We start from the raw sequence: 20,647 nt of genomic DNA on the forward strand, positions 1-20,647 counted from the left end.
TGCTACTCCTCCTAGATGGATGGTTATGCTGACATGGGGTTTTCACCAAAAGACTTCAAATTACATCTAGAAAGGCCTAAATTAAATATGATCAGTACACTGATCAATATCAAAATGTTGTTATTACTCAAGAATGTCAGAAAAGGTTTCAGTAGTTGATGGGGCCCTAAGTGGCCGAGTGGTTTAAAGCGTTTTCCGTTACGGATCACTGCCATCTCACCTCTCTCTGCATGGGTTCAAGTCTCAGATTTGGCCAATGTGGGTATGTGAGAAAGCCTGCCAGTAGCTTCTCGTGGGTCGGTGGTTCTTTCCGGAGGTTTTCCCGGGTTCTTCCTCCACCAGTAATACTGGCTGCCATGTATAGCCTATCGTGTGCTGAAAAATGGCATTAAACCCTACCACAACAAGAACAACAAATAGTTGGTGGTTCAAAGAAGAAATGGTTTTATCTTGGATTCTTGTAAGTAGTATAGTGTCAGTCCCTTTGAGTTCATTTGTTGAGAAGACATTGAAAGGCTGCTCTGTTTTAGTAATGGCAACAATACTTGATCAGCATCATTTGAAAACATTTAAAATACCATTGTTCCAGGACATTTTCTGTCAAAAATTTATTCAGATTTGTTAAGCAGTTTTTTGAAAAGTAGTTGTTTAATGGTTTTCTGTTTTTGCAATTTGGCAATATTTAATGGCTGATTGGCATCATTTGAACAAATTTGAAAAAGGTTCATGCCAAATTTGATCAAAGATCTGTGGATGCTTTTGAGAAGATCCAATTTGTAAGTCTTTCTGTCTTTAGTAATAGTGGCCATATTTGATGGTAGATTGGCATCATTGTTATAAATATTATAGAGCTTAATGCCAGTAGGCTGTGTTGTGTTTGGTTAAATTTTTATTATATTTGAAACATTGTAAATAGCAATCATGAACAGACAACACCTAATACACAGTGGATAAAGGATGGTACAGTCATTTGAATTTATGGCCAGATGAGCTAATAAAACATTATCTTGCATAGTCAGTCAATCTCAAGGTATGGTCCTGTGTCGTCTGTTCAAAATTGCTATTTGAACTTCTCAAAAACCACTGGACCAATTTAAGTTTAATCTGGTTAAGGGCACAAAAGCTTGTAATTTTTTTTGTACAATTGATGCAGATCTGCCATAAATTATGATTGTCATTATGAAACACATATAAATCTTTAAAGCTAATTTTTAAACATGGCTGTACAGAATATGACCAAATTAGACAGAAAGCATCCGTGCCTTTTGATTTTTATACAACTGATGATGATATGCTGTCAAATATGGCTACCCTTACTCAACATAAAAATAAATGTTAAAATGACTGCTTCTCATAAGTCACTGAACAAAATTTTACCAAACTTTATAGAAAGCATCCTGGCATGAAGACCTTTTAAGTTTTGCAAAAATAATTCCATTTTTAAAACGAAATGGATGTTATTACTAAATACAGAAAAATCTTAGATGAGTTCATCTGAAAATCTGCAAACATGACACATCCTGGCAAGAGGCATTTCAAACTTTTTTATACAAAAAATACTGATCTGCAATCAAATATGGCGAGCTTGACTAAAAATAGAGAATCCTTTGAACGTCTTGTTACACATTGTTTAGCAGAAATTTATCAAAATTTGATGTAAAACCTCTTCAAGGTGTTGCAGTTTTGCACCAATAAAACTAACCCACTATTCAGTGTGGCAAGTATTAGAAAAACATATTAATTACTTCTCAGAAACCTTGAACAAAAGTTGAATTTTTTGTTGTTGAGAAAGCCTTTCAAATGGGTACAAATGATACCTGTTATCCAGCATCGTCAGCTCCAAAGTAGAAAAACTTTGAAATGTCAGAATGCATTATGCTTAACTGCCCATTCATTTGGCTTTTAGATTAATGTCAACTGGATGTCTGATCTCAGCCCCAATGGAGTCTCTTGTTTTGCATCTTCCATCTAATTCTAATGGAGTTTACTGATTAAGTCAAACATATCTTTGTATAATATGACAAATATTTTCAAAAAGCGACAGTGGTTGTATAGAAAATGTTATATCAGCTTGGTTGTCTATGCCCTTTTGATTTCTGTTTACACTATTGTAGCTGACTAAATTAATCATTTTATGGAGAGCTATCAAATAAAGTAAATGTTTTTATTGCTATATCAGGATTTTGTGATATGTACCATCCTTCTGTCCATCCATATATCTATTTGTTCATAGCTCTTATATCTCCCTTAAATGCTGGATTGGGTAGACAAAAATTACAATTCCACATTTTTCAGTATGTTTTAATGAAACTTTACACATGTAGCTACATCAGGAGGACATCTGATTTATGTATGTGTCTGTGATTTTAAATTTTAACATAGCTTTAAACAAAAGTTCATATTGCTATAATGTCTACAGTGTGTCAGTTTATAGTGATTAGTAGGGGCATCATGCTGCAGACATGTAGCATGATGTCCTAACCAGTCACATTATCCTGACACCAGGCTGACCAGTCTTAACACTAACCTCTTAATGCTGAGTGCCAAACGAGGCAGCTGTTAGTACCATTTGTGTAAGTCTTTGATATGATTTGGCCTTGGTTCAAACCCATGATCTCCCACATCTGAAGCAGATGCTCTGACCACTAGGCCACTGGAATGGTTTCTAATTTATGTAACAGGTTTTATGTTATGATGGTCCAGAAAAAGAGGAGGGGTGGGAGTGAGAAAGAGAGGGAAAGGAGAATAACTAAAAGGCTTGAAAATTTGCCATGTTGAATGATGGAATTATCTCTTTTTTCCAGGTTCATGGTTGGAAGCCAGAAGAAGCTGTTGAGTTCATCAAATCCAAAAGACCTCACATTTGGCTACGAGACACACAGATGAAATCCATTTATCAATATTATTCATCTTGTCAGGGCAATTCACCAGGAGGTTGATTTTCAACGAACTCAAGCTTATTTCAATAATTTAATTTTCACCCTGACCCAGTATTTTCCATCTCCTGTAAGTATATATTCCTATGGGAGTCAGTTTTAATGTAAGGACAGTGAAACCCCTCTATAACATGATGATTGTCAGGACAAAGTGACTGGGTGGGACATGTTACATGCCTGCGGCAGGATCCACAGTGCTAGCCATCACTATAAACTGCCACACTGCAGATATAGTAGTAGTATGACTGAATAATTGTTAAAGCTACATTAAAAATCCAAATCACACACACACACACACACAACCACCTTATACAAGGAACTATGTTGTAACGAACTGCTGTAGTATCATGTCACTGCAGCTGAATTTAGACAATGATAGTAATTTTATGTGATACACTGCTTTTTTCTCAACATGCTTTGCAACAAGATATAGCATAATGTAATGTTTAATTTAATTTTTATGCATGTTATATATCATATAACGTGTTTTGCAAGATTTTTTGCCATTTGCCACAAGATTATGTTCAAATAATCTTTACACAAAGAATATTTTATGTATGTTACTAAAGAACTTTAATATCTGATGTCCATCATGCAATATCATTCTTGCAAGGTTCAGCTCTAGATGCATGGATGAAGAAAAATGCATGAATTTTATAATACTCTTTTGTTATATGCCCAGCCATGAGTACATTTGAAGAAATAAATGAATTGGCAGAAGTTTTGTTTTACTTTTTGTTTCCTAAACTGTAAAACTGGGAGTGTCCTTGATTTGGGGATTATTTTTCGTTTATAAACTGTCATATTCTAAAAAAATTTTAAAAAAAGGTGATTTGAAGAGTTTTTCTAATCTGATGTATATTTTGAGTATAACTTTACAGTTTATGATATAAGTTTTGAAATGCCTGACTTAAGTGAGTCTTGTTACGTCATTGTCCATCCATCCATTAACCTATTATGTTATGTTATTGTCCATCCATCCATTAACCTATTATGTTATGTTATTGTCTGTCCAGCCATTAACCTATTATGTTATGTTATTGTCTGTCCAGCCATTAACCTATTATTTTATGTTATTGTCCATCCATCCATTAACCTATTATGTTATGTTATTGTCCATCCATCCATTAACCTATTATGTTATGTTATTGTCCATCCATCCATTAACCTATTATGTTATGTTATTGTCCATCCATCCATTAACCTATTATGTTATGTTACTGTCTGTCCATCCATTAACCTATTATGTTATGTTACTGTCTGTCCATCCATTAACCTATTATGTTATGTTATTGTCCATCCATCCATTAACCTATTATGTTATGTTATTGTCCATCCATCCATTAACCTATTATGTTATGTTACTGTCTGTCCATCCATTAACCTATTATGTTATGTTACTGTCTGTCCATCCATTAACCTATTATGTTATGTTATTGTCCATCCATCCATTAACCTATTATGTTATGTTATTGTCCATCCATCCATTAACCTATTATGTTATGTTATTGTCCATCCATCCATTAACCTATTATGTTATGTTATTGTCCATCCATCTATTAACCTATTATGTTATGTTATTGTCCATCCATCCATTAACCTATTATGTTATGTTACTGTCTGTCCATCCATTAACCTATTATGTTATGTTATTGTCCATCCATCCATTAACCTATTATGTTATGTTATTGTCCATCCATCCATTAACCTATTATGTTATGTTATTGTCTGTCCAGCCATTAACCTATTATGTTATGTTATTGTCTGTCCAGCCATTAACCTATTATGTTATGTTATTGTCCATCCATCCATTAACCTATTATGTTATGTTATTGTCCATCCATCCATTAACCTATTATGTTATGTCATTGTCCATCCATCCATTAACCTATTATGTTATGTCATTGTCCATCCATCCATTAACCTATTATGTTATGTTATTGTCCATCCATCCATTAACCTATTATGTTATGTTACTGTCTGTCCATCCATTAACCTATTATGTTATGTCATTGTCCATCCATCCATTAACCTATTATGTTATGTTATTGTCCATCCATCCATTAACCTATTATGTTATGTTATTGTCCATTCATCCATTAACCTATTATGTTATGTTATTGTCTGTCCATCCATTAACCTATTATGTTATGTTATTGTCCATCCATCCATTAACCTATTATGTTATGTTACTGTCTGTCCATCCATTAACCTATTATGTTATTGTCTGTCCATCCATTAACCTATTATGTTATGTTACTGTCTGTCCATCCATTAACCTATTATGTTATGTTATTGTCTGTCCATCCATTAACCTATTATGTTATGTTATTGTCTGTCCAGCCATTAACCTATTATGTTATGTTATTGTCTGTCCAGCCATTAACATTTTCTTGTCAGGTCCATAACATTGTATGTGTTGGTGATTTTCATGGAAGTTCTCTCAAGTGTATATCATGACTAGATGTTTTTTTTGCATGCTGGTGGGGCTAAGGTCATGGTCATAGCAAAGGAACAACTAATTCTGTGACTTTGAACCTTGTTTAGACTGTATATACTAATTATGTCTTTATCTCTGGAAAGAATTTGTATCTGACTTTGGTAAAATGGGTAAAATCATGATATCAAATTTGGGTAATAGTTTACTTAAGATTTTTCACCAAGATATTTCTGGTGATGTGTGATGGAAAATGTGCCTATATAATATCCAGTATGGTAATCATCACAGTCATCTTGAAAATCTTGTTATCAGTACTCCTAAAAACAGAGTCATATCAACATGGTATTTTCACCAGAAGACTTCTTATGATGTTTTATTGGTCTTAAATGAAATGCTGCCAATCTAACACCTAGTATATCCAATACAAATAGTATATCCAGTACACCTAGTACATGTATATCCAATACAAATAGTATATCCAATAGACCTAGTATATCCAATACACCTAGTATATCCAATATTACAAAGCTGAAAATTATGTTATCACGAAAGAATATCAGAGATGGTTTCAACACTCAGCAGTTAAAAAGGGACTGCTCCAGTGGCCTAGTGGTTAGAACTTCTGACTCATGGGTTTGATCCCCAGCCATGTCATACCAAAGACGTACAAAAATGGTACTAACAGCTGCCTCGCTTGGCGCTCAGCATTAAGAGGTTAGTGTTAGGACTGGTCGGCCTAGTGTCAGGATAATGTGCTAGACATCACTATAAACTGCCACATTGCAGACATCATAGTGATATGACTGAAAAATTGTTAAAGCTACGTTAAAAATCCAAACCAAACACACACACACAGTTAAAAGGTATATTGTATTACAGGATCGTCATTTCAAGCCATCAGAGCATTAACCCCTTCAGGGGAAACATTTGATGCACATGAGCAGAAGATTGTACATATATTTATTCTACAGAGAATATCAATGAAGGTTCATGAGTCAGGTCAAATTGAAGGGATTTTTCCCATTGAGAGTTAATTTTTTGAACAAGGAATGATTCATTTTGCTTTAACTGTTTGATTTTATCTTTTCCACTGAGAAGTGTATTATTTTAACAATGTAAATGGAGTTTCATCAAACTCAAACTCCTTCTGGATCTACAATGGATAATGCCTCATACAGTGGTTCCCTGCTTATAAGATCACCGCTTATGCAGCCTGGAACAAGCTTTATAAGAGGAGGGGGATCATATATGTCAATTGTAATTACATATGAAGTTAAAAAGTCAAAATAATTCTGAACAATTAATATTTTCATTTAAAACTCATATGCATGATGCAGAATCAATATGATACAACTATTACTAAAATGTCATTTCAAAATCAATATTTGAATCGTCATCAATAAGATTGTACGGTTGTCTTCATGTTACATTTTCTTAAATCATTCAGTGCATAAGTGTCATGTTCTTATCACATGCAGTGAAAAACTGTTTGAAAACCTAGTCTTTTAAATCAGGGTACAAGTGCCTCTTGGTTTAACAATTGTTATTTCTCTGTTCACATTTCTGCAGAATATTTTCTTTATCTTTTATGATTTTGTTTATTTGCATTTTTCTAGGATATTTTTTTGCAAGGATCCTTGAACTCTCCCCCTTTTCGCTGAGTAAAATTAATGTAGACCTTTTCTTTTATACTGAGAATTTTATTCACCTTGACAACATGTTGGACTTTATTCCAATTATGTCAACTTGACCACTGTTAAAACAAGTTTTAGCCTTTAAACAAAACGCCTTGTGAAGTGTCAGGTTACACGATTCATTGGCCATATTATGGTTCTTTGCCATGTTTATGGTTGTTTTAACTATTTGAGTGAAGCCAAATGACTTGATTTAGCATTCACTGTATGTATTCCAGTGGTCTGTCAAATCAAGTGCTAAGTTACAGTGTTCAGGACAAGAACTTTTGGCACTTTCTCTGCTGTAGGTGCATGGGATGTAATGTTGTAACCACAGTGGTGTCAGTCATTTACTAGTGTAGAAAATGCAGAGTTCTTTTTTTTCCTCCATGATCGTATTAAACTGCATCAGTGCTCCACAACAGCTTGTAAATTTTAAGTTTGTATTTGAAAATAAAATAGCCTTATTTTTGTACATATATACAACTATTATCTATAAACACTTAAGAACCATGTGGTCAGTAAGGTGCAAAAGTGTATGTGAATGTTGTCATGTAAGCACATTTACAAAAATTAAATATGATTGTTCTATTATCTAATACTAATATAGTCTAACCAAAGTCTATTAAGTTCTGAGTGTCAAATGTCATCACACAACTTCTACACAGAAATTATTGATCTCGTGGAGTTCTACAATGGTGGTCAGGTAATAAACTGGGTCAAGAAAAGACAATGTTGGTTCAATCATAATAAATGACCAGATAGTATGAAAATTTGTCAACACCACAGGTTTCATTATGATGTCACAACATGCAACATTCAGTCCAGTTTCTACTGGATCACACTTTGACTTTGTCCATTAATGTCTGCATACCTTAATTATTGATTTTTGACATATGCATTGATCGGGGCACGTAATTAATGTCCTTCCAAATGAATATGGATATATGATTATCTAAGTAATGTCAAATATCGCCATTTAAAGTATGTGTAATCAAATTCTAATAAAATGACACCCATTTCTGACTTAGTACTGAACACCAGCATGATGTGTATGACATATTTTATAGTATGGACACTTCAAGTCTTAATCCAGTATAAAATTTAAACTATTTCATGCTTGTTGAATTTTAAAACTATGCTCCACATTTGCTGAGTAACACTAATTTATTGGATGGTGGCTGTTATCTTTATATTAAGACTGAAAATAAACAACAAAATATATTTTGATGTTTATCAGAGCTTATCTATTAATATTTTATGTAAGCAAATAATGGTTACTCAACATTATATTAAAACTGATAGTGATAGTGAAATAGGTGGAATTGCATTAAAAGACACAAACCTTTATTCAAACCCTTTATTTAATGATCATCTGACAAGAAGTTGTGAGAAATCATAACTTCTCGTATATCTTTCATTAATTCTGGAACTTAATCTCAAGTTGATTCAGTCTGTGGCAGTGTACTGCTCTGGTTCTTATACCATAAGCATGAACCATATGTGCCCCAAAAGGCTATCATACCATTTCTACATCATGTAGATGTGTGCTGAAAGATACAGCTTATGTAACCTTGATTTGTGTTGAAAGATACAGTGAATTCAGTGTGCTGAAAGAGACAGTGAATTCATTGTGCTGAAAGATACAGTGAATTCAGTGTGCTGAGAGATACAGCTTATGCAACCTTGATTTGTATTGAAAGATACAGTGAATTCAGTGTGCTGAAAGAGACAGTGAATTCAGTGTGCTGAAAGATACAGCTTATGTGATCTTGATTTGTGCTGAAAGATACAGTGAATTCAAATTGCTGAAAGATACAGCTTATGTAACCTTGATTTGTGCTGAAAGATACATTGAATTCAGTGTGCTGAAAGAGACAGTGAATTCAGGGTGCTGAAAGAGACAGTGAATTCAGTGTGCTGAAAGATACAGCTTATGTAACCTTGATTTGTGCTGAAAGATACAGTGAATTCAATGTGCTGAAAGATAGTGAATTCATTGTGCTGAAAGAGTGAATTCAGTGTGCTGAAAGATCAGTGAATTCATTGTGCTGAAAGATACAGTGAATTCAGTGTGCTGAGAGATACAGCTTATGTAACCTTGATTTGTGCTGAAAGATACAGTGAATTCAATGTGCTGAAAGATACAGTGAATTCAGTGTGCTGAAAGAGTGAATTCAGTGTGCTGAAAGATACAGTGAATTAATTGTGCTGAAAGATACAGTGAATTCAGTGTACTGAAAGATACAGCTTATGTAACCTTGATTTGTGCTGAAAGATACAGTGAATTCATAGTCCTGAAAGATACAGTGAATTCAGTGTGCTGGCTGAAAGTGAATTAAGTGTGCTGAAAGATACAGTGAATTCAGTGTGCTGAAAGATACAGTGGATTCAGTGTGCTGAAAGATAAAGTGAACTCAGTGTGCTGAAAGATACATCCTTTGTAATCTTGATTTGTGCTGAGATACAGTGAATTCAGTGTGCTGAAAGATACAGTGAATTCAGTGTGCTGAAAGATAAAGTGAATTCAGTGTTCTGAAAGATACATCCTTTGTAATCTTGATTTGTGCTGAGATACAGTGAATTCAGTGTGCTGAAAGATACATTGAATTCAGTGTTCTGAAAGATATAGTGAATTCAGTGTGCTGAAAGATACATCCTTTGTAATCTTGATTTGTGCTGAGATACAGTGAATTCAATGTGCTGAAAGATACAGTGAATTCAGTGTTCTGAAAGATACAGTGAATTCAATGTGCTGAAAGATAAAGTGAATTCAGTGTCTGAAAGATAGTGAATTCAGTGTGCTGAAAGATTCATTCCATGTAATCTTGAAAATTATCATCAGTCATAATATCCACTAATTATCAAAGAGAAGAAACCTGACCTCTGAGGGATGCCAAAAATGCTATCACATCATTTTCATGCTAGTTTGTGCTCATCAGTACTGCACATCTCATATTTTTAGTAAAAGTCAGACAGGTCATTTAGACTTTCAGTACATACCATTTCAGTCACTGGTGTCATTTTTTTAACAAAAATTTAGAATACTCATACCTTTAAATGGTGATTATTCACTTTAGTTGGATCCTCATACATCCATAATCCTTTGGAAGGTCATTATTTACAAGCCCCAACAAACACATATGTAAAACTCAATGTTAAAGTAATGTTATTTATATTTAATTTGTATTGTTTGTTTTTTAAATATTTTTTAAAAATAATTTTATTATATGCTATTGGTGATGTAACACTGTATGTTAGACTTGACCTTGCCCAAAATCAAGTTCATTTTCTACTTGACCTGAATCATTGATTTTTAATTTTTTTTTTGCAAACAACTAATACATAGCTAAATATTTTACCTATGAGAATGGGTTAACTATTATGATTATTATCTTTGCCTGAGTCAAGGACATTGTGTTTACCATGTTCTTTATTATAATTATTTATCTAGTAAACATTTGGAACCTGCTAGAAAGAATTTTTCCATTTTGTAGTAGTTTTTAAATATTAAAAAAATGCTAATTGTGACCTTAGGTCAAGTTGAGGCCTATAGAATCTTGTTTATCTAGAAATTATTTATCCATGCTTTAAGATCTGAGTAGAATCAATTTTATTATTGTTTTTTTCTCAGTAATTCATTTCAGCTGAAATTTATTATTTATTCAGATTATTTTTTCACTGGAAATATAAAGTGCTTAACAAAAATAACATTCTTGGAAATACAGAATTGGATTTATAGTGAAATTTTAAATAAGGACTTAATTTCTTGGATTGTATTATTGTGATCCCCACAAAAAGACTGTTGGCACATCGTCATTATATGGGCCACCACATGCACATGAAACTTTCAGCACTGGATCTAAGTTATAAGTTAAATGAATATTGCAAATGAATATTCCCATCCCATTCTCATGTTTAGTCTTGACACCAGTTAATTCACTCATTGATTAATGTGTGTTACATAACTCGGTCCTTTCGCCAATTTATGAATAAGGGTCTGTTCACCTGTGGAACTTCTCATGCATAATGGAGTAGATTAAGATGGTAGATAGTTAAATGAAGCAATAAACTACAGTCAGGGAATATAAGCATTGCATCTGTCTACCTTTCTATAATACCACCCACTTTAGTGTATCATACATGACCTTGACACTACAGAGCTTGACAGTAGGCTACTAACTCCTGCCACATAACCCGGATTATGTAAAATAAATTAAGAAAATTCCAAAACCAAGACCTAGACACAAATAAACATATTTACTTATATTAATAATAATTCTGATTTTAAACCCATACACATAGAGAATAATTTAGCTATGTATTAGTTGTTTACACAGAATAAAATTTTAAAAAGTCAATTTGAGACAAACAGAAATTAACTAAATTTTGAACAAGGTCAAGTCCAACATATGACATTACATTCAGTAGCATGTAATGAAATAAAATTAAATAAAACTAACAATGTAAATTAAATATACATATTTTAGTGACAGAATTAAATATACGCATTTTAGTGACAGAATTAAATATACATATTTTAGTGACAAATCATTCAGAATATCTAAAGCTTTAATAGCTCTGCGACTTTCCAGGAAAGCACAACATTAATTTGGATGAGTCAGATTCCTTATGACAGGGACATTGTTAAAGCTACGTTAAAAATCCAATCAGACATGCACACAAATACACACACACACACACACTTAATTTGGATGGCAATCCCTATGAGAATTTCAAGAAAATCGTAGAAGATTTCCTATGAAAAATGCAAGAAAAAGTATCAAAACTTGCATACAATTTGGGAGTTGATTTCATCTTAATTATTTTTCTTTGTTTTGCTTTTTGTTCTAAAATTATTTTTGTTGAAGGCCATATGTATAGTTCCTCTTGATAGAAAGATCGATGAAACACTGTCTGAAAATCTAACGAAATGCTCTCAAAGTTTGTAAAATTATATTAAACATGTTTGCTGATTATGGTTGCCCATATTAAAATTGGGAGTCCGAAACAGATGTATAAATGTTGGAATGAAGAGACACATTATACGAACGTAAAAATAATTATCATAAATAATTATCAATTCATTTGGCACGTCGAGAGCTTTAATGAAAAGGCTGTATATGCGGTATTTAAATGAGACCAGACATCAAGCGTCCGAGAAAACCGCCTGTAACTGCATGACCTCTCCAAGAAGACATCGACTTGAATTTTGTCTATTTTGTCTAACATATTCTCTTCCTTGTGCCTAGGTACAAGACACACGGTACTAATGGTATGAAAAAATGGGTGTAACATAAAATAGAGTATATAAGGGTTAGGCTGACCAGGATTTGTTAATAATGTAAGTTATGTTGTAGGAAAAAGAATCTTTTGAGAGTTTGTCCTAGTTTTAACTAAAAAAATAGAGACATTGTTTTATTGATGGAATTTCAGTCCTTTAACAGTCTTTGAGTTTGGAACACTCATTACTAAAATTAGCACCTGACTGCAGAATTGAAAGCACATGTTTCAAACACACGCAGGTCCAGAAAATGCCGCGGCTCATATCCTTTCCTCTACACAGAAGCTGACATCCAGGTTTTATCTATACTGATAAATATAGGTTTGATCACGAGCACTTAAAAATTTTAAGTTACTGAAATTTTAATAGCATGGTGTTTGCATAGGTTTACTATGAGAACTGAATTAGTACCGTGAGTCCTACAAGGCTCAGTGAAATAGTAAAAAAATCAATTCTTGTGAATGGAGCAAGCTAAGAATCCCGCCGAAGCGGAACATTTAATACCGTGCATACATAGCATACTCTGAAATCGGGTTATTGAGTAAGGCAGTGGGAAGAATTGAGAATGTGGTTAGATTTATTTGTTCTGCAAATAAAAAAATTTCTTTCCCATAATGACAGTATAATGACGATATAATGGAGCAGGGGGCAGATGGGATTTATAAATAGTCATAATATGGTAATGAAAATGATTCCCATATTTCCAGAGAAAGCGTGCCATGTTCTTAATTTTTTCAAATATTTGAAACTCTTTTGACGTGAGCTATCACACAAGAAAAGTTTCCATGAAATCTATCAGTAACTCTATATGACATTAATCTGGATGTCAATAATTTCCCTATGAGAATTGCAATAAATAATCAGAAGATTTCCTATGAAAAATTAAAGCGAAAGTATCGGAACATTCATACAAATTGGGAGTTGTTTTCATCTTTTATTATTTGTCTTTTTTATTTTGTTTGCAACTATATTATAGGCAGTATCCATTGTTTCTCGTGTTATAAAGAACAAAGAAGCAATGCATGACAACCTAATGAACTGGTCTGAAAGTGTGTACAAATATATTAAACGCGTTTGATAATGATGGTAGCGCATATTAAAATGGCGAATCTCAGACGCATAGGCGTTGGAATGAACAACGTAAAAATAAATAACACACATTATAAGAAAGTATAATAATTAATTATCCGTGTTAATTAATTATATATTCCTTTGGCACGCTGTGAACGTCAATGAAATGTCTGTATTGCGCATTTTAAATAAGACGAGCCATCAAGCGCCAGTGAATAACGACTGTAACTAATATCACTTCTTTTGAATTGCACAAAATACCAATCTCGTGAAAGCGAAACGTTTAATGCAGTGCATAGATACAATACTCCGAAATCGGGTTATTGAGCACGGCTAGTGTATCGAAGTGCTTTTCTTATTTCAAGAATTATACCTTTCTTTCCTTACATTTATTGGTATCTTTTATTTGTAATATGTATAATGTGGACCTTATTTATATGCTTGCTCTCTTCAAAAACCTTTCACCCTGATTACATATTCAATGTGTGTGACTTCCACGTGGTATTTCAATCCAAGAACCATTAAAATATACTTACAATTGAAATGATTTGTAATCAAAATTTCAAAATTGCATCAGCAGATGGTGGCTATAATGGCAATACCAATGACAGTAAGGAAAACAACAGGAGGAAATGAGAAGGTGGCGGTATTTATTTGTTCTGCAAATAATGCCTTGTTTGTTTCCCCATAATGACAATATAATGGATGAGGAGACGAATGGGATTTAAATATTTGAAATATGGTAATGAAAATAGCTCATATTTCCATAGTAGTGTGAACTATGAAACAAGAAAAATATCCACGGAATCTTTCAATAGCTTCATATGAGGTTAATCGTAGGGACAAATTTGAAGCTTCAACGTCGGGAACTGTGTGACAAAATATGATGACATGAGATAAAAGATGAGAACTGATCTGCAATCATGTGTCAATTGACATGTTATGGCCAAGAGCACCGAAGGTGGATTAGAGAGCATTTAGCATTCTCTCTCTCTCTCTCTCTCTCTCTGTGGCTTTGCACGTGCGACTTGCTGTCTCAATTTATATCTGATGCGTTGTTTATAGTCCTACGTAAATTATCTAGTAGCGCTTTAGGATACATATACAATTTTGATGACGAAAACTCACATCAAGTCAAAAGTTGCACCAAAGCTTTTTCATACTGAGCTATCAGAACTGTCCGTCAAACCTGTCGGTTCTCGTCCAAACACCGCTATCCCGAAACAAGCGTGATTGGGATGGAACTATTTTTTGTGCGCAAATATGTTTCAAAGGGAAGGACAAATTCATTCCCATATAGAAGTTATGGAAACCAGGAATTGCACAATCCGCCATTGAAAAGGGGAGTTGGTTGTTGATTCCCAATTTTAGTCTTGACCTCAATGAATTTACGTCACCGGCTAATGTGTGCTACGTAACTCCGTCCCTTCACCCATTTTCGAATGTTTTTTGTTTTCTTCACCTGCGGAACTTCTCGTGATTAATCTAGTATATTGAAAAGAAAATAGTTAAATGAAACTATTAACTCCAGTCAGGGAATATAAGCATTGCGTTCATCAATGACAATTCAAAAGATAAAGATTTTTATTCTCTACTTAGTGTAAGACACACAGACTGATTGAAATAGGCAATTGGATGGACTCTCTCTCTACGAAGAAGAGTATGAAAAATGTGCACTTCAAATACGTTGTTTGCACTGTACACCTTAATACTTTGGATAGGGTTTAAGTCTAAAAGAATAAGATTTTGCCATTTTTTTTTCTTCTCGCTGATAATGCTGGCTATTAAAAATGATTTTCTTGAATACAGTAGTTAATGTGAAATGAACTTGTAATGTCCTTATAGTTTGGTGTGTAATTGACGTGTGTATTACCATGATATATTACTTCACCGTCTCCAGCATGTATTTGGCATTAATGATGCAGCCTTACTATGGTTCAAGTCCTACTTGGTCAACAGGACACAGATTGTATCTGCAAATGGAATACATTCCAGCCAAGTTAATCTATGTTGTGGTGTTCCACAGGGGTCTGTTGTTGGACCTGTTCTCTTCATTCTGTACACTCAGTCGCTCTCAAGTGTCATAGATCATCATCCAGTGTCTCACCAACTGTACGCTGATGACACCCAAATATACAAATCTAGCCACTCAACTGAAGTTGATGCTACCATCCAAGGTGTAGAGAGATGCATTGCTGATGTGAAATCATGGATGACTTGTAACAAGCTGCAGATGAATGATGATAAAACTGAGGCCATTCTGATCACAACACAAAGACTTTCTCATTCACATCCTTTACCTCAAACAATAAATATCAGCAACACCAACATTAAATTCACACAATCAGTACGAAACCTATGTGTTACTCTGGACAGTACTCTCACATGTCATGAACATATGCAAGGCTGCATATCTTGAGCTGAGAAGCATCAGCTCAATTCGCAAATATCTTTCAGTTGTTGCCACTAAAACACTTGTGTGTTCATTAGTACTTTCAAGACTGGACTATTGTAACTCAATTCTGTCTGGTTCATCTCAATATCTACTCCAGAAACTTCAAAAAGTTCAAAACACAGCTGCTCGGATCATACTTAGAGTACCACGATCAGAGCACACCTCCCCGCTGCTCTGTACCTTACACTGGCTATCCATTCGATCCAGAATCAAACACAAAATTTGTTCTTTGTGCTACATTTCACTGTCGGACTCTAGTCCAACATACCTATCTGACCTCACCCATGTGTACACACCAGCAAGATACTTACGCTCCTCTTCTGACAATCGTATATTCATTATTCCCACTATGAAAACAAAGTCATATGGACAGCGTTCTTTTGCATACCAGGGCCCAGCAACGTGGAATGAATTGTCCACTGAACTTAGACACAAAGACACAGTGATCACATTCAAGAGTGCTCTCAAAACTCACTTATTTCGACTGCAAGAACAAACTTAAAGACTTAATAATGTTTCCTACCTGAAATATTCTCAGCATGTTTTTTATTTTTTTAATGTTTTTCTAATTTCATGTTGTTTGTTTTTGTAATAATATTATTATGTTTCTTATCTTATAGGTGTTGTCTAATGTTGTAAAGCGCTTAGAGCTTCAAAAGATTAGGCGCTATACAAAGTCCTCATTATTATTATTATTATTATTATTATTATTATGGGTAATAGAGTAGACATTTTGACCTTACTGCAGATGTTCACTTAAAAAATACAAAATGCTAGCGTCGATTCCTCATTGTGGAAATTGTCCTGTTGTTTCCCAAGCAAAATCGACATGGTTCTTGTCAGTTGATTTTCTAGAATTCCTAAAACCTTGTGGATAATCCTCATGTACCAACTAATAACACTTCAATATATTTTCCTTAACCATATCATAATCAGCACTCTGCTGTAGTGACAGTGAAATGTAAATATCACAAGCTTTACCAGTAAGTACACATTGTAATAATAGTGTCCAGTACTCTCTTGGTCATTTCAAAATTTCAGCAAGTTTCTCAAAATGAACAAAATATTGATCTACTTCTTTTTCAAGAAAAGGGGGCACTAACTTGATATTTTTAGAACATCAAAAGTGGGGGAGTATTTGTCCACTTGCCAGCTCTAATTATTTTAATCTGATTGTAATTCCCTTTCTTTTCTTTCTCTTTGCATTTGCATTTGCATTAGCCTATCTTCTTTTTCTGTCTCAAATTTAAGTTGTCTTCCATCTTTCCCTTTCTAAAAATGCACTTCTCTCACTTCCTTCTCTTTTTCCATTTTCATCATTTGTATCTGAAACTGAACTCTTAATTCCAACCTTTTGATGTACTACCATTTTCAAAATATATACCCACTCCTGAGTAGGATACAAAACAAAGTTCTCTGCTATAGACAATATTGTAAAAATCGTGTTAGTTTCACTAAAGATTCTAAAACGTTAAATAATACCTGGGATTTAAAAAATTCCGAAACTATGGGAATTTATATTTCCAAAACAAGTTTTCGGAAATATTTTAGAATAATTCCTATCCCAAGGACGAACTCGCAATTTTCTGCTATGAGTCTATGCTCTTAAAATAAGAGTGAAAGACACCAAGCTTTGTAAATTTAACAAATAAGTTATTTCCCTAGACTACAAAGAGAAAATGAGAAGAAAAAAAGACATTACGGTATTGCGAATTAAGCCCCAAAATAATCTAGGAATTACAGACACAAGTCCTAGTAATTTAAATTCCTGAATAAAACTCAGTACAAGTCCAAAATAATTCCAAAAACTGACGGTAATGATGTGTCTGTTATAGCTCCTAGTGTGTTGATGTGCCAACAGTCTTTTGTTGAATCACAGAACTATAATTCCAGGTTTGAATACACTATAAAGTGCAGCGAATGTCTTTATCCCAGAATTATATCAGAGCACTTTTGTATTTCCAGAGAACATAATCACTTGAATCTTGACCTCAGGTCACAATTAACATTTTCTAAGAAGAACGTTACCAAATGGAACATAGCCTTCATGAGTGATCCTGATGTTTACAAAATAAAAACGATAACCTGTAAAATTCACTTAGGAAATTCCAAAACCTTAACGCAAATAAACATACTTACTTCTTTTGTTAATAACAATACTGATTTAAAACCCATACGCATAGAGAATAATTTAGCTATGTATTAGTTGTTTACAATGAATAAAAAAAGGTCAATTTGGGTCATGCAGAAATAAACTCAAGGTCAAGTCCAAAATACAATGTGACATTACATTAGCATGGAATGAAATAAAATAAAATAAAACTAACTAACAAACAAAGCAAATTAAATATACATAGCAACATTCTGTGGAATGTTTCTTGCACTCTTTTCTCATGAAACTATTATTTTATCGATGAACTGCTGTTGTTGGAGGTTTGAAGCTCAAGTATACTGCAGATGAAAATGTAATTGTATTGTTTCCAGATGACCAGTTTTATGCAACATTATAGAAGAGCTACTACATATAGGACCAAGACATCAAAGATTCAAAATCAGTCATTTTTTAATTTTGCAGAAATAATGTTAGTAGTAAATGGGGCCACCCTAGGGACAATGGGACTTAGCATTAAAAACACCCCTGGGCCACTCTAGGGACAATGGAAATTTAACATGGAGAAAAACGCTGGGCCACTCTAGGGACAATGGGAATTTAACATAGAGTTTGGGCTTGTCTAGGGACAAGGGGAATTGAACATGGGAATAGAGTTTGGGTTTGTCTAGGGACAAGGGGAATTGAATATGGGATTTTTTTTTTAAAAAGTTTTTTAAAATTTAAATTTAAGTTTAAATTTAAAAAGGGTAGGCAATGGAAAGGCTATCTCTTTTCGAGAAATATGGTTGACCCTGAAAAGGGCCTTTGGGTTTTCTTCTTCTTCTGCTTCTAATTTCTTCTTTTTCTCCACCAACTTCTTATTTTATCTCCAACACTCTTTCTCTTCTTTTCTTTCTTTTTTTCTCCTCCTCTTCTTTCTTCTTCTCTTCCTCCTCTTCTTTCTTCCTCTTTTCATTTTCTTCTTCTTTTTCAATTTTTTCATTCCATGCTCTCATCCTTATCCTTTCCTCTTCATCCTCCTGCTCCTCCTTTATCTCTTTCATGACACCACTTATCTTGTCCTTTACCTTTCTCAAGTTATTAATTTCCATCTTTACACGATGGGGACTATAGGAATAGTGGTCTTCAACGAGTCTTATTAACATCTGCTCCATCATTCCTAAATTGTCTAAAACGTCTTGCAATGTTTGCATCTTGTCAATTTGGTTCGAAGCCATCTTCTTTGTAGAATGGTTTGAACGACGAATACTGTGGGTTCTTATAGTGAAAGCGCGGACGTGATGGAAAACATCCCCCTTAAAACATAAAATTGATATTACCTAGATCATGACCTAACATCGTGCAGACGTGAAAGAAAACATCCCTACTTTTCTCATTTCATATAATATACTATCCACATAAGTGAAGCAACAATAAACAAACCCCAAATCTACTATTTACACACGCAAATCATTAAAACAAAATCCATAATCTACTATCCACACAATCGTACGTGAGCGCTTACAAAACCCAAACTATACTCTTCACATACGCTAAGAAACAATAAACAAAATCCATAATCTACTATCCACACAATCGTACGTGAGCGCTTACAAAACCCAAACTATACTCTCCACATACGCTAAGAAACAATAAACAAAATCCGTAATCTACTATCCACACAATCGTACGTGAGCGCTTACAAAACCCAAACTATACTCTCCACATACGCTAAGAAACAATAAACAAAATCCATAATCTACTATCCACACAATCGTACGAAAGCGCTTACAAAACCCAAACTATATTCTTCACATACGCTAAGAAACAATAAACAAAATCCATAATCTACTATCCACACAATCGTACGTGAGCGCTTACAAAACCCAAACTATACTCTTCACATACGCTAAGAAACAATAAACAAAATCCATAATCTACTATCCACACAATCGTACGTGAGCGCTTACAAAACCCAAACTATACTCTCCACATACGCTAAGAAACAATAAACAAAATCCATAATCTACTATCCACACAATCGTACGAAAGCGCTTACAAAACCCAAACTATATTCTTCACATACGCTAAGAAACAATAAACAAAATCCATAATCTACTATCCACACAATCGTACGAAAGCGCTTACAAAACCCAAACTATATTCTTCACATACGCTAAGAAACAATAAACAAAATCCATAATCTACTATCCACACAATCGTACGTGAGCGCTTACAAAACCCAAACTATACTCTTCACATACGCTAAGAAACAATAAACAAAATCCATAATCTACTATCCACACAATCGTACGTGAGCGCTTACAAAACCCAAACTATACTCTTCACATACGCTAAGAAACAATAAACAAAATCCATAATCTACTATCCACACAATCGTACGTGAGCGCTTACAAAACCCTAACTATACTCTTCACCTACGCTAAGAAACAATAAAGAAACCCATAATCTACTATTCACACAAACATACCTTAGCTCTTACAAGCACCAACACACAAACACATACCCTCACACTATCTTAAAAAAGAGTTAGTGTTTATATTCACACTACTCTACCTACACATTGGCAAATTGATGGTTATTTCTTTTCTAGAGTATTGGGTAGCCCTGAAAAGGGCTGTTTTTTGTTTGGAACTTCATGGACACCTGGTTAATGGTGGCACCTTCCAGGCCTG

General features: G+C 34.0%; 1 protein-coding gene across 3 annotated transcripts in view; it reads left to right on the top strand.

The window, feature by feature from the left end:
• The window catches only part of LOC149793710 (phosphatidylglycerophosphatase and protein-tyrosine phosphatase 1-like), a 37,198-nt gene extending 33,542 nt beyond the window's left edge, over positions 1-3,656 (top strand). For all 3 annotated transcript variants that reach the window (XM_089967712.1, XM_089967713.1, XM_089967714.1), the window contains one exon: positions 2,805-3,656. In XM_089967712.1, coding sequence (XP_089823838.1) covers positions 2,805-2,939 — 135 coding nt within the window. In that variant the 3' untranslated portion in view covers positions 2,940-3,656. The remainder of the gene's footprint in view (positions 1-2,804) is intronic.
• The last annotated feature ends 16,991 nt before the right edge of the window (positions 3,657-20,647 follow it).

This window comes from Sinohyriopsis cumingii, chromosome 8 (genome assembly GCF_028554795.1).
Source record: "Sinohyriopsis cumingii isolate HCF-2022 chromosome 8, ASM2855479v2, whole genome shotgun sequence".
Taxonomy (NCBI): Eukaryota; Metazoa; Mollusca; class Bivalvia; order Unionida; family Unionidae; genus Sinohyriopsis; species Sinohyriopsis cumingii.